A 14,653-nucleotide genomic window follows, 5' to 3' on the forward strand; every position below is an offset into this window, starting at 1 on the left:
TTTTTTTTTTTTTTTAAACATTCAGGCATGTATAATAATTTACACCACCAAAGGGCACATTCTGTTAGTCTGCCTCCTGGCCGCCAGCTCTCAGTCCCTCTTTTTCCATGAAACTTGAGTCCTTAGCTGCTCCCTTTCTCCACATCCCCATCTCTGCCCCCATCTCTGGTGTCACTGCTTCTCTGGATAGGGTCCTGCTCTCCACTTTTCTCCCTTGATGGTTCCAGGGACCTCCACTCCTAGACTGCAAAGTCAATCACTCCCCTCCTTTTGCTACAAAACATCTACCTTTACATTTTCAACTCTCACAATCAGTCCTGATAACAATTATTCACTATTGTATCACAAGAGACCTATCTGTATCTCCTTTCATCAGCCCCACCCACACAGATTGGATCCTACTCAGTGGAGACTCTATCTTCCTCCACACCCTCTGGATCTAGGTTCCCTCTTGAAAGCTTGTAAGCCAGTCATTTCTTGCCTTTGTAGCCCCCCTCCCCCCCCCCCATTTTGGGTAGCCAATGTCCAAGTTGCTCATCCCTGTCTAGTCTGTGTATGGAGGGGGTGGGAATGATCCTTGCTGTAAAGATTTGTTCCCTCTTTTTAGCTACTACATCCATAAGTGTAGGTCAAGCTCATCAAATTGTATCAGATTACACTTTTTTTCCTCTTCTTTCTTCTTCTGGTTGAGCTCTGATCATCCAGTTACTGAAGCCAGGTCAAGTGGGTATTATCTGCAAGTGTGGATGTTCTTATGCATATGCCCTCTCTTCTTATCAGTTAGATGCTTCTCTCTCCACTCTAGTCCTCTGTGACTATGTCACTTACTCTGGGCCCAAGAGTCCCCAGGTCTTGCCACACAGGTGGCCAACCAGGTCTCCACCCGGGTTCACAGGAGTCTATTGAATGTTGTAGGGCTTAGCTCGCAGCTTCATTTCCGTCACATCCCCTTATCGGTGATGAACATGGTCACCAATCAGTGTGTATTCCCATTGAGTCTTAGTCTTGGAAGGGGGCTTGCCCTGAGGGGACCTTGACCACTTGCCTTGATGTCTCCTGGGAAAGCAACTTGCTTGTTCTTGTAGTAATCAGTCAGATTGCTTATATTGTTTTGTATTTTTCCTGCCAGTCTTTCTTTCAAGAAGTATCTTCTGTTCTTCTAGCTGCTCCAGGCTGGTCTGCTTATCCTTTCAAGTGGAAATTTCCCACCTCAGAAGTTTCTGGATGTGGTTCAGGATTCCACCTATGGTCTTATGTAATGCAGAGGCTTTTCAGGAAGCCTCCATCACTGGACACGTTGTAGCCCCATTTTACGTATTCCAATCAGTTATAGGCAGAAGACAGACTTACAAGCTTTCTATGGTGATATTTCTGGCTATTCCTTTCTCTCCCCATCAATTGTCTATTTTATGATGGTATGCCAAGGAAACCAGGATTCAAAAGACAGCCAAGCATCTTAACATTATTTCCCCCCTTTTCCCCATTCCAATTATGTCTCAATCCCGGTATACCAATGTAGTTTTTAATTTTCTAAAAGTTCTTCCTGATAAGCCCCCATAATCATCCTGTGTTCTTTGAGAAAATCTATCAAGATTACTCATTTAGAATCCCCCAGTCACTTTAACCTTCCTGCATTAAATTTAACTGGCCCAGCAGATATCCTTAGAAACAACTATTTTAATTGGACCTTGTTTTCTGGATCACGTGGATAAATCCAATGTTCATTGCAGGTTACAATTCATTCCATAGAATTGTCTTCATTAGCTTCGATTTTGCTTAAAAGTATCATAGAATTATCAGTCCTTTGTGCTAACAGATCTTCATACAATGTTTTTGTACCCATAGAGCTGAAAGCTTGCTGGAGTCTAGATGGTCACTTAAAATAGAAAATACTCAACCACCTGAGATCACAAACTTCAATAGTTGTCACAGCAATGGTAATTCTACAGTTTTCTCCCACCAGTTTCTGGACTTCAGCCACAGTCTCTTCTTTCATTGAGATTGATTCTTTTGGTTCACCTTTGAAGTCTTCTCAACCTTGTTCAAAATGCTTGATCCATCCAAAAACTTCTATTTTATGTGAAGCAGTATTCCCATCAACTTGTTGATAAGCTTCAATGACTTAGTAAGATGTCCACTTGAGTTTTTTCAAAAATTTGCTGTTAGTCCTGACCACAAAATTGTTTCTACTGTGGCACAAGAAAATATCCTAATAAGACAAAGACAAGTGTATTACTGAGAGGACTTGTTTGCTGCCATCCACTGATAGCCGACTTATGTTTAAAAATGTTTCGTTTGGAAAAAGCCTGTATATATATGAACTGAATGCTAGTAACGATTCTTTTTGACTTACCTAACAATACTTTTTGTTGCTGTTAAATGCGGTCCTGTTGGTCCTGACTCATAGTGACCCAGATAGGGTTTCCTAGGTACTATATGTGTTGGGAGTCAGGGAGGGGGTTGAGCTAGGAAGACTTTCGGGGCCTTTGTGCAGGATGACTTTCATTTCTCTTACCTGTTAGGGGTGATATCATTTTCTTAGAAGGGTGTATGACCAGAATCTGTTTCGTGTATTTCAGATCTATTATCAGGAGGTTCCTGTCCCTGGAGAAGGTCATCATGCTTGGTAAAGTTGTTGTTGTTATGTGCCATTAAATCAGTGACCCTGCATAGTAATAATTGTGAGGAAGGCACAAGATTGGGCAATCTTTTGCTCTCTTGTACATAGGGTCACTATGAGTCAAAACTGTCTTGAAGGCTCCTAACAATAAAGGGGAATGATGAATAAACATGTTGAAGAAAGTAGTGTTTGGAATAGCCACAGATTCAACTGACAAAAGCCTACTGGAGAACCAGAGGAACATAGTTAGAGATTACAAATGTGGAGGGGAACCAATCCCTGGGCTGTGAGAGTCCCTCTAGTGGCCCCCAGGAATGTGAGTGTCAGCCAGGTTTTATCCCAGAGCACTTCCTTTGTTTTCAAACTCCCAGTATATTCAAACATGCTGAAATGTCAAGAGTGGGTTACAAAACAAGAGTGTGTTTCAAATGTTACACTTGAATCAAACAATAGTTATAATTCAATACAGTTGACCTGTAGTTGTTAGATGTTGGTCAGTCACTTCAAACTCATAGTGACCCTATGTACAACAGAACAAGGCACTGCCAGGTGTTGCTTCATCCTCACAATCTTTGCTATCTTTGAGGCTATTGTTGGAACCACTGTTTCAATCCATCTTGTTATGGGTTTTCCTCTCTTTTACTGAACCTTTATGTTACCAAGTATGATGTCTTTCTCCAGGGACTGGTCCCTCCCAATAACAGGTCCAAAGTACATAAGGCAATGTCTTGCCATCCTTCCTTCTAAGGAGCATTCTGGCTGAACTTCTTTGAAGCCAGATTTGTTAGTTTTTCCGTTTGTCCATGGTATATTTAATATTATTTGCAATGTAATTCAAAATCATCAATTTTTATTTATTTATTTATTGTCCATCTTCTGCATGCATATGTTGTTGTTAAGTTCCTTTGAGTCAGTTCTGACTCACAGCTACTCTCTATAGGGTTTCTGAAGAGTGGCTAGTGAATTTGAACTGCTGATCTTGTGATTCAAACCGACGTTGCAGTCCAGTGCATTATCCCACAGCGCATACCATGACTTGGGTCAGGCATAAGTCAAGGTGACATCTTTGCTCTTGAACAGTTTAAAGAGGTCTTTTGCAGCAGATTTGTCCAAGGTACTATATGTCTATTGATTTCTTGACTGCTGCTTCCATGGGCATTGTGGATCCAAGTAAAATGAAATTCTTGACAACTTTAATATTTTCTCCTTTTATCATGCTGTCGCAATATAAATCTAGTTGGGAAGATTTTTGCTTCCTTTCGGTTGAGGTGTAATGTATACTGAAGGCTGTAGTCTTTTTAAATTTTTATTTTAGCTAACAGAAACTTATTCTCTCACAGTGTAGGAGGTTGGAAGTCCAAATTCAGAGTGCCGACTGCAGGAGAAGAAGGCTCTCTATCTCTGTCAACTCCAGGGAACAGTTCTGGTCTCCTTTCAGCATTTGTAGGCCCAAAATTCGTTGAAGATCTCCATATATCTTAGCATCAATCTTCCCTTGGATCTAGAAGTGCAATGATTCCAGGTCAAAGGAATGCACTTTACTTCCAGCTCTTCTTTCTTGGTGGTAGGAGGTCTCTCTTTGAAGGCTGTAGTTTTTTTATCTTCCTCAGTAAATTCTTCAAGTCCTCTTCACTTTCAGCGAGTAAAGTTCTGTCATCTGCATATGACAGGTTTATTCTTCCTCCCATCCCAATGCTGCATTCTTCTCATATAGTCGTTTTGTTGTTGTTAAATGTGGTCCTGTTCGTCCTGACTCACAGTGACCCTGATAGGGTTTCCTAGGAGCAACTGGTGGATTTGAATTGCCAACCTTGTGGTTAGCAATCCAGTCCTTATCCTACAGCGCCACACCAGGACTTCTCATATAGTCTAGCTTCTCAGGTTATTTGCTTAGCATATTGACAAAGTGTTGTGAAGGATAGAACACCTTGCTTGATTTTAAACCACAAAGGACCCTCTTGTGTTCAAACAACTGCCTCTTGGTCTATGTACAGATTCTGCATGAGCACAATGAAATGTTCTGGAATTTCTTTTCTTCACAATGTTTTCCATTATTTTGTTGTGATGCGCACGATCAGAATGGCTTTGCATAGTTAATAGACAAGCAATTTGCTGGGATTCTCTGCTTTTAACCAAGATCTACCTGCCTTTAGCAGTGTCAAAAGAGTAGCTGATAGCTCTCAAAATATGAATTGTGTCATGTGATAATGGCACAAAGTTGAGCATCCTACAATGAATGTCTTCTTGTAGTCTTATTGTTGTCAAGTACTGTTGAGTTGATTCTGACTCATAGCTAACCTGCATAGGGTTTCCAAGGAGTGGCGGATGAATTTGAACTTCCAACCTTTTAGTTAGCAGCACAATGCTTATCCTATAGCACTACACCAAGGCTCCTTATAGTCTTGTAGGTATAATTTTGCTGCTGTTGTTGTTAAGTGAAATAGAATCAGTTCTAATTCATAGGGACCCTATATAGGGTTTCTGAGGAATGGCTGGTGGTTTTGATCTGTTGATGTTTAGCAGTCTAGTGCTTATCCTCCAGCACCACACCAGGAGTATATCTTTGTGTTGTTGTTGTTAAGTGCCACCAAGTTGGTTCTGACTCATAGCGACCCTATGATAGGGTTTTTGAGGAGCCTGAACTGCTGATCATGCGGTCAAACTGACCTTGCAGTCTAGCACATTAACCCATAGCACCATACCAGGACTGTATCTTCAGGATGGCATTATATCTTCACTTGGACAAAATGTCAAAAACTGTGATTGAAACTTTTAATTAATGTGAGGTCTATAGGATAAGAATTAGACTGTAAACCACAAGGTCAACTCTTTGAGTCCACCACTAGCTCCCTGGGAGACAGGTGAGGTTTTCTGCTCCCATAAAGATTTCAGCCTTAGAAACCCTATATAGGGTTGCTGAGTTAGAGCTGACTTGATGGCATGCAAGAGCAGCAGCAGGAGGCAAAAGGGCAAAAGCAAAAAGAGCAAGATGTTGGAGCGGAAAGGATAGATGATAAGTTTAGGTTTATAGATGTAGTTCGGTGAAATATATAGGGCAAATCAACTGAGGGCAGAGATGATTGTTGTTGAGAGGTCAGAGCAGTGGATTGTGATCTATATAAGCAGAACAGGGAAGGAAGGAAAAACAGCAGGGAGTGATTGGTAGAAGAGGGAGAGAAATAAAGACTGAGAACCAAATAGTTATTAAGAGGCTGATATGTTGTTTGTTGTTGTTGTTATGTGGTGTGGAGTTGGTTCGGACTCACAGCGACCCTGTACAGGGTTTCCGAGGCTGTAAATCTTTACGGGAGCAGAAAGCCTCATCTTTCTCCCGCGGAACAGCTGGCAGTTTCGAATAGCTGGTAGTTTCAAACTGCTGACCCTGATGTTAGCAGCCTGCTTCATAAACACTATGCTATCAGATATAACATAGTTTAATTTCACAAGTTTTTCTGGATGATGACAGGGTGTAGACATAGGAGTAGGTGGTCAGGTGACTAAAGTGGAGTGGAGATGAAGCAAAACTAGTGTGTTGAGAGTGTGGTCTATATGGACAATGAAATGAGGCAGAATAACTGTGGATATTTGTACTAAGAAGGCAACTTCCCATTTCAATGTGCCTAAAATTGACATTGTTCCAAAAGGGGTGTGGGAATGGGAAAGAACAGAGGATTGAGTACATGTTATCTTTATCCATTTCTACCCTGTAATTGAAGTTTTATAGATGAGCAATCATAAATTACAAAATCGTGTTCTATGATACAGAAGCTCTTACAGAACCTAAACTCACTCCAAATAGCCTTCAATCCATTTATCAAAGCAATTTTGTTCTCAATTTAATGGCAGGTGAAACAATATTGAACAAAGCAACCTTTGCTGTACCCTAAACCCTTTAATTATAGAGTCCATAGTAATAAATGCTCTTGTTAAGGGACAGCTTCCATTAAAGTCCCAGTTTTTCAGTCACTTTGGTTCTTTAAAAGTTTTCTGTGTGATGTAGTTTCTACCTAAAGACTTTGCTCGTTTGGATTATTGGATGTAAGAGGGCACTGCCAACAAGTCCCTGAGGCTGTGCTTAGAAAGGGAGGTTATTGCAAAGGAGAGGTCATGTCACAATTTAAGAAGTAATATGTAAGCAATAAGATCTGATATACAGAACTCACAATATGCCAAATGCTAGGGCTGAGTACTTTGTATCCATTATCAAATTGAATACCTCAACAACCTACAGTGGAGTCTGGAGACTGGGTCTATTGTAGTTGAGAGATTAGCGTAGTTGCAAAACAAATCTTTTAAGAGAAAGGGCTACATGGAGTATGAAAATGACTCAGGATAATGGTGGGTCTTTATATAAAGAACATTTTTATTTTTGAAAGACTATTTTAAAGATAGGGAGTCCTGGTGTGGCATTGTAAGATAATGTACTGGACCGCAAAGTCGGCAGTTCAAACCCACCACCCACTCCTCAGAAACTCTATGTTGTTGTTAAGTGCCTTTGAGTCGATTTCGACCATGTATAGGGTTTCCGAGGAGCAGCTGCTGAGCTTGAACTGCCGACCTTGCAGTCCAAATGGCTTTGCAGTCTGGCACATTAACCCACAGCGCCACACCAGGACTCCATATACAGGGTTGCTATGAGTGTGCACCAACTCGATGGCATTTAACAACACCACCACTTTTAAAGATGAAGGAGTGACTTGTTCAAGGTCTCACCGCTGGTAAGTGATAGAACTAGAACTCCAACAACTCAAATCTCTGTAAATCCAGAACCAACATGTTTGTGTTTAAATACACTTGACCTTTGACATTTTGTAGGGGTAAGGATGGGGAGGCAAAACCAAGAAGGCACTATGGGCATTATTTATTTATACTGATTCCATTCTTCAGAGCAATGGAGCTCTGGTAGCGTAGTGGTTACGAATCGGGCTGCGAACTTTAAGGTCAGCGGTTCGAAACTACCAGCCGCTCCGCGGGAGAAAGATATGAGGCTTTCTACTCCAGTAAAGATTTACACCCTCGGAAACCCTGTACAGGGTCGCTATGGGTTGGAACCGACTCAACTGCACTTAACAACAACAACATTCTTCAGAGCAAGTAGTCCTAGAGAGGGCTAGAATCTTGTTTGTCTGATACCTCATCTGGCCCCACCCTACTAACCCCACCAAGAGATACAGATCCCTATTCAAAATGCCCATAGGCAAGCCCTGGCTGCAGAAAGTGATTATCTTTTTTGCTTAATCCTATTTATACGTCTGTTTTCCCCAGTATTGTACCAGTCCTGGGGGCTCAATCGTTGAAGCGCCTGGCTGCTAATCAAAAGGTCTGTCAGTTGGAGCCCACCAACTGCAACTGCTCTAAGGGACTTCTATAAACGTTTACATCCTTGGAAACCCTATGGGGCAGTTCTACTCTGTCCTTTCAGGTTACTATGAGTCAAAACATTGGGTTTGGGTTTGATTTTTACTAACACTGCAGACAAAATCATTAAAACACGAAGCCAGATTTCTTTGCAATGGGCTAGTAGTAGTTTAAAATAAAAGTGATGTCACACACCTTGTGAATTTACCGAAAAAGCATTGCATTTGCTTAGAGGGATGAATTGTACATTTGAATTACATCTCAGAGGACCAGGTGCCTGATAGAACCACCTCTCCCAGTCAACATTCACGGCGAACACTCACCCTTGTGTCAGGCATAGAACTAAGGGGTAGGTTCATAGCTCCCCTAGTCCCGATGGTAGGTATGGAGAAAATTGTAACTAAAGATAAACACTCAATTTTGAAGTTCAGTTAGTATGCTGCAAGTTGTAATGCCACAAAAATTGATGTTTTCTTTTTCATTTAAAACAAAACTTGATTACCTAATTGACTGGACAGGACGACAGGTTTCTTTTTGTTTTGTTTTTAAGTAAGTTACGCTGAATCAAAGAACTAGCCGCAAATTACCTAAATACTGTAACCACTTACGCTTTTACTTTTGCGTGCTGAGGTGAGCGGAAAAACACAAAATCAAGTTAGTGTCAAAAACGGACCTTTTGTAAGACAGTTGCCTGTGTTATGGGTTTCTGTAGTAACTCGAATTTATTCTTGCGGTTTTAACCCCGTATTGGCACGATTTTGCCTGTTAAGTTACGCTACGCAGGCAGGGTTTAAATGGATTTCCACGTCCTCCCAGATTTCGTTCGGCTTTGGACATTTACAATCTCCTGGCTAGCTGAAAGGAGTCTTTTTCCGAGTACTGGAGGGGTGGAACTGGACAGGCAGGGAGGACTTTCCAGCGGCCAAGGGCGGCCGCGTTTTCTGCAGAGACGAGAGTTCGGACCCAGATTGGACCCAACATTTCCCATCGGCCCGGCCCGCACAGCTCCGGGCACCCTCTCGGCCGCTGCCCTTGAAGCACAGGCGGAGAGGACTGGTTGGCGAGCGAGCTGGTCACGTGCGGCCGGGAGAGGCACAGGAGGCTGGGAGTTTGCAGGAATGTAGTAAGTTGCAGGAAAAAGTTTCTCCCGGCTGCCGGCCACGGATTCGGCGCGGGCGGGCGCGCAGAGGAAGGAAGAGCCAGAAGGAGGCGGAGCCGGCGAGCGGCGCGGGCGGGCGGTTCTCTCAACTTTAGTTTTGGCGTCTGAGGCTAGTTTCAGTCTCAGTCGGGCACAGCCGCCGCCGGGAAAAAGAAAGGGAGGAAGGAAGGAACAAGCAAAGGAAATAAAAGAGAAAGGGGGAGGGGAAAAGCAACTAGTTGACCGGCCTCCTTCTAGGGAGTTGAGCAAAAAAAGTTCGCCGCTGCCGCAGGTCTGGGTCTCTCTCGCCCCTCCCGAGGCGCAGCCGCCAGACCAGTGGTGCCGGGGCGCAGGGCGGGGGCGGAGGCGCCGGGGCGGGGGATGCGGGACCGCGGCGCAGCCCCTCGGCCCTAAAAGCTAGGAGAGCGCCGCTCCCGACGCCCAGCGCCGCTTTCCAGTCTCGGCCCGTAGAGCCGGGGCGCCCGGGCGGAGCCCTTGTCCGCCTGGTCAGGGGGTGCGCGTCGGCAGAGGCAGAAGCCATGGATCCCGGGCAGCAGCCGCCGCCTCAGTCGGGGCCCCAGGGCCAAGGGCAGCCCCCCGCACAGCCCCCCCAGGGGCAGGACGCGCCGGCCCGGCCCGGGCAGCCGGCGCCCCCTGGGTCCCAGCCGGCGCCGCAGGCTCCCCCCGCCGGACACCAGATCGTGCACGTCCGGGGGGACTCAGAGACAGACCTGGAGGCGCTCTTCAACGCCGTCATGAACCCCAAGACGGCCAACGTGCCCCCAACCGTGCCCATGAGGCTCCGGAACCTGCCGGACTCCTTCTTTAAGCCGCCAGAGCCCAAGTCCCACTCCCGACAGGTAACCTACCCCCTTCCCCGTCGGGCGGGCCCCAAGGCGGGGTGGGGGTTCCGGGAACCCTGGCGAGGGGTGGGGGTATCCTGGTGAGTTGAGGGACTCGAGGCACCCGCTCGGCTACGGTTATCTGATCCCCACTCCTCCAGGAGTTGGGGGCTGAGATTTGTTTTCTCCTTGGAGTTTCTGCGGTTGCAGCCTGGGCGGGGGGTGTGCTTTTCCCCTTCTTCCTTTCTTTCTTTTCTTCCCGGGGTTCCCAGGAGGTTGGCGGGAGTGGAGGGGGAGGGGGGGAGGAAGGAAGGGGGTGGGGAGAGGCCGCCCGGGCCGCGGTGGGCTTGCACAATGCGCGCGCCTCCGCGCGCTCCGCACCTTCGCTCCCGCCGCCGCCCGGGGGTGGGGGGGAAGGGGAAAGGGGGGGCCTCTGGCATTTGTGTGGGTGAGCTGCCAGAGGCAACCGAGTTTGTGAAGTTGAGCCCTGAGCCCCCTTTCCTTCGGGGCCTCTCGGTCCTTTCGGTCTCCTGGGGAGTCAAATAATTGTTCTCTTGTTTTCCAGTGTTGATTAGGGGGTGGGGGTGGAACTAGTCCTAGGCGTTTTCTAGCTCTTTATCCCCCTCCCCCGGCCGAAAGCATTTCTTTTCCTCGCTGCTCCGGCCCCTTCGGAGCACAGGATTCCGGGCTTCCTTTGCCCAGACTTTCCTGGAAGTTGTTATGGAGTTCGTTCCGTCACCCCTGCACTTCCCTTGGCTCTTGCAACTTGGGCCGACTCGCGCTTATCAAACTTTGTAGGTTCACGTGTTAGTTTCCCAATTGTAGACTATTATTTACAGTCTGTTGAAATGCTTTTAAATTAGCCACATCTGCACGTTGCGCAGGAACTGAGTTGCGCTTCAGAGTGCCGAGGTTTGAACACACAGGCTTTGATAATACGCTGCAGGTTGACTCATAGGCCGAGTCCTGCCTCCTTCAACTGTGATTAAAAGTTAATGTTTGGGAAGCGATGACTAATTCTTATTGAGGTTGCGAACATGGCTGCTTTACCACATACACAACGTTCGACTATTTTATCAAGTGTTAACATTCCAGTAGGTCCCAGTACGTTTTTTTCTTTCTTTCTTTAAGTGAAGGCTCCTGTAGGTGTTTTGATTTTTGCCTTTTAAAAAAGAAATTCCTTTAGGCTAAGCTGCGGCACAGGAGTTTTGTCCAAAAGTTAATTGGTTTTCCAAATACTGTCGTGTTAGTCCAAATCGGGCTGTAACTTGAGCGGAAAGAAGCGTTATCGCACCCCCAGCCCCACCCCCATCCCCACCCCCATCCCATTTCCCCTTCTATAATATATATTATTGTGTGCAAACTGATGGGAGTTTTGGGACTCAGAAAAATTAACGTAATCCCTGACAAAACCTTGGTTGTAGGACGAGGAAGGGAAAACAATTTAGCTGCTTGCCTTAATTTATAAAAGGCAGAATTAGGTATGCTTATTTTCCCCTCTTACCCCTGGAGGTGAGTTTCTGAACTCATTATGTATAAAGTGTGTTGGCATGCACCCTACAGAGTCTACACAGCTATACTGCTGTGTATTTATTGTAAGAAAAATGCACATAGGAGATTGAATTCCCCGGATTATGGCATCTATAAACCCAAAACACTTGCAACTGAAAGTAATTATTGAGCAAGAATCTATATCCAGAAGTCTTTCATGCCTCTACTAATCTAGGACATTCTAACTTTTTGATAAACAAACCCTAATTCTTATTTTAATTTTTTCAAATCTTAATAATCAATGGATTAAAAATAAACAAATAGTATTTATTTTGAATGGTATTAATCTGTGTTAAAAATACTATTGTTAACAGACTTGGATGTAAATTTTAAATGATTATATATGTATATGTTGTTGTTGTTATGTGCCGTGGAGTCGGTTCCGACTCATAGCGATCCTGTACAGGGTTTCCGAGGCTGTAAATCTTTATGGGAGCAGAGAGCCTCATCTTTCTCCCACGGGACAGCTGGTCGTTTCCAACTGCTGACCTTGCGGTTCGCAGCCCAATTCGTAACCACTATGCTACCAGAGCTCCTATATGTGCATACAGTTATATATAACTAAACATAATCAAACCAAACCCATTGCTCTTAAGTAAATTCCAACTCATGACCCTGTAGTACAGTTTCCAAGGTGTTATCTATGTGGTGCTATGAGTTAATGCGGGGACTGCAAAGTTGATTTGAATCACAAGCTCGGCAGTTCAAGCTTACCACCTGCTCCTCAGAAAGGGTTGCTGTGGGTCGGAACAGACTAGAACGACACTTAACAACAACAATAGTATCTTTACAGAAGCAAGCTATCATATCTTTAGTCTGGTCAGTTCAAAGTATGGACCTTTTGGTTAGCAGCCAAAACTTAACCATTATGACACCAGGGCTTGTATATATCATATATTCAGTGCTGCCATCGGTTTGGTTCTGACTTATAGAAACTTGGAAACTGAGCACAGGGTTGATATGACTTGATGGTGTTTAACAACAACAATAAGGTTTCCGAGGAATAGCTGTTAGATTGGAACTGCCAACCTTTCAGTTAGTTGTCCCGTGATTACCTTACTATGCAACACTTGTTCAGTGCTGTCGAGTCGGTTCTGACCCATAGAGACCCTGTATAGGGTTTCCAAGGAGCAGCTGCTTGAAACTCCAATGTTGTAGTTCAAATAACGGTGCAGTCTGGTGCATTAACCTACAGTGCCACATCAGGACTCCATGTTGTTGTTAAAGTGCTGTCAAATAGGCTCAGACTCAGCGATTCTGCATAGAATTTTTGAGGAGCGGCTGGTAAGCTTGAACTGCCGACTTTGCTGTTCAAACCAACTTTGCAGTCCAGTGCATTAACCTGCAGCACCACACCAGGACTCCTCATATATCCTAGAATACCCCCATTTCCCATCCTGAAAAAACAAACAAACCCTAATTGACATATGAGGAAACAGACTCACAGAAATGAAGCCAATTACAGGGATTTGGATGGGAACCCAGCTCTTTGAGGTCTGACTGCAGATTTTTTTTTATTGCTTTTGCTATTATTGTTGAGTGCTGTTTTGTTTAGACTCTTAGTGATCCTGTATAGGATTTCTAAGGAGCTGCTGGTAGGCTTGAATTGCCAGCCTTATGGTTAGAAGTCTGGTGCTTACCCTACAGTGCCACACCAGGACTCAAACAGTTGTAAAAATATGTAAGGGTGTGAGTTTCATAACAAACTGTTAACATTATTATCATCTAGATACCAAAGTATGGTCATAGCAACACTGTAAAAGGTTTCCGAGGAGCAACTGGTGAGTTTGAACCACCAATATTAAGGTTAAAACCAACCTTGTGGTCCACTGCATTATCCTGCAGCATCAAACCAACAAAGATACCATTAGTTTTTCATTTCACCCATTTTTATTCATTGCAGTCAGTTTCGACTCCTAGGCAACTTTGTATAGGGTTTCCAAGGTGTGACTGGTGAGTTTGAAACGCTGACCTTGTGGTTCTGACTGACCGTTCTCTACCCGGTGCTTTATGTCACAGCGCCACAGTAGGACTCCTTTACCCATTAAGATGCTTTTATGTAAGAATTTTTGGATGGTTTTGAATCTTTTGCATTCATTGAGTTTATATCAGTTGAGATGATTGGTTGATAGCATTTGTCCATAGTGGGAAAACAAAACAAAACTAATGTCATGTATTTAGGTCTTGACCTGGGGGGAAGCAAACATTAATTCAAGCTCAATTTAGACAAAAAAGAAGGCATAGTCATTATATTTCTTAGGTTGTGTTTATATCTGGAACATTTTAGAACTTGGGAAGGCCCCCATACATTTACTACTTTCCTCTAAAAGAGGCAGTGCCTACTGTATGGTGGTGGTTATGATGTTGGTTCTGATTCATAGTGACCCTATTTAAGGTCACTGAGACTAAATCTTTACAGTAGTGGAAAGCTTCATCTTTCTCCCAGCTGACCGTTTTGTAACCAGGACTCCTTGTCTAATGTATGTGGTGTGGTGATGTGCTGTGGAGTCGGTTCCAACTCATAGCGACCCTGTACAGGGTTTCTGAGGCTATAAATCTTTATGGGAACAGAAAGTCTCATCTTTTTCCTGTGGAACCGCTGGTAGTTTCGAACTGCTGAACTTGTAACCACTACACTACCAGAACTCCTTGCCTAATGTGTGTTCCTCTTGTTAAGTACCGTGGAGTCTGCTCCGACTCATAGTGATCCTGCACAGGGTTTTGAGGATGTAAATCTTTACAGGAGCAGAACACCTCATCTTTCTCCCACAGAGCAGCTGGTAGTTTCGAACTGCTGACCTTGAGGTTGGCAGCCTGACTCGTAACCACTACACTACCAGAGCTCCTTGCCTAATGTATAGTAACTAGAATTTCACTTAGATGGAGTCTTCTCTAAAATTACAACTTTTATCTATCTATCTATCTATCTATCTATCTATCTATCTATCTATCTATCTAGAACAAAATCATACAAAAGATTTTAAAGTATCCATTTGCCAAACTGTTTTCTTCAATGTCGATTACAAAATGTTGAAATTTGCATTTGGTTTTTAGATAAGTGGTTGCATTATAGTTTTTTCTAGGAAATGTAAAAGTACTCTGTTTTAAGAAATGTGTTTTCTTAGATTTTTCATTTTACTATTC

The 14,653-nt window shown here is 44.1% G+C and overlaps 1 protein-coding gene across 8 annotated transcripts in view; it reads left to right on the forward strand.

Annotated features, from left to right (window-relative positions):
• Positions 1 to 9,366: 9,366 nt before the first annotated feature.
• The window catches only part of YAP1 (Yes-associated protein 1), a 157,266-nt gene continuing 151,979 nt past the window's right edge, over positions 9,367 to 14,653 (forward strand). For 7 of the 8 annotated variants that reach the window (XM_006833761.1, XM_006833764.1, XM_006833763.1 and 4 more), the window contains exon 1: positions 9,656 to 9,976. In XM_006833761.1, the coding sequence (XP_006833824.1) occupies positions 9,656 to 9,976 (321 nt within the window). Of the gene's footprint in view, positions 9,977 to 14,653 lie in introns of all 8 variants that reach the window. The other variant, XM_006833762.1, reaches the window with a different exon arrangement.

This window comes from Chrysochloris asiatica, unplaced genomic scaffold (assembly GCF_000296735.1).
Source record: "Chrysochloris asiatica unplaced genomic scaffold, ChrAsi1.0 scaffold00008, whole genome shotgun sequence".
Taxonomy (NCBI): domain Eukaryota; kingdom Metazoa; phylum Chordata; class Mammalia; order Afrosoricida; family Chrysochloridae; genus Chrysochloris; species Chrysochloris asiatica.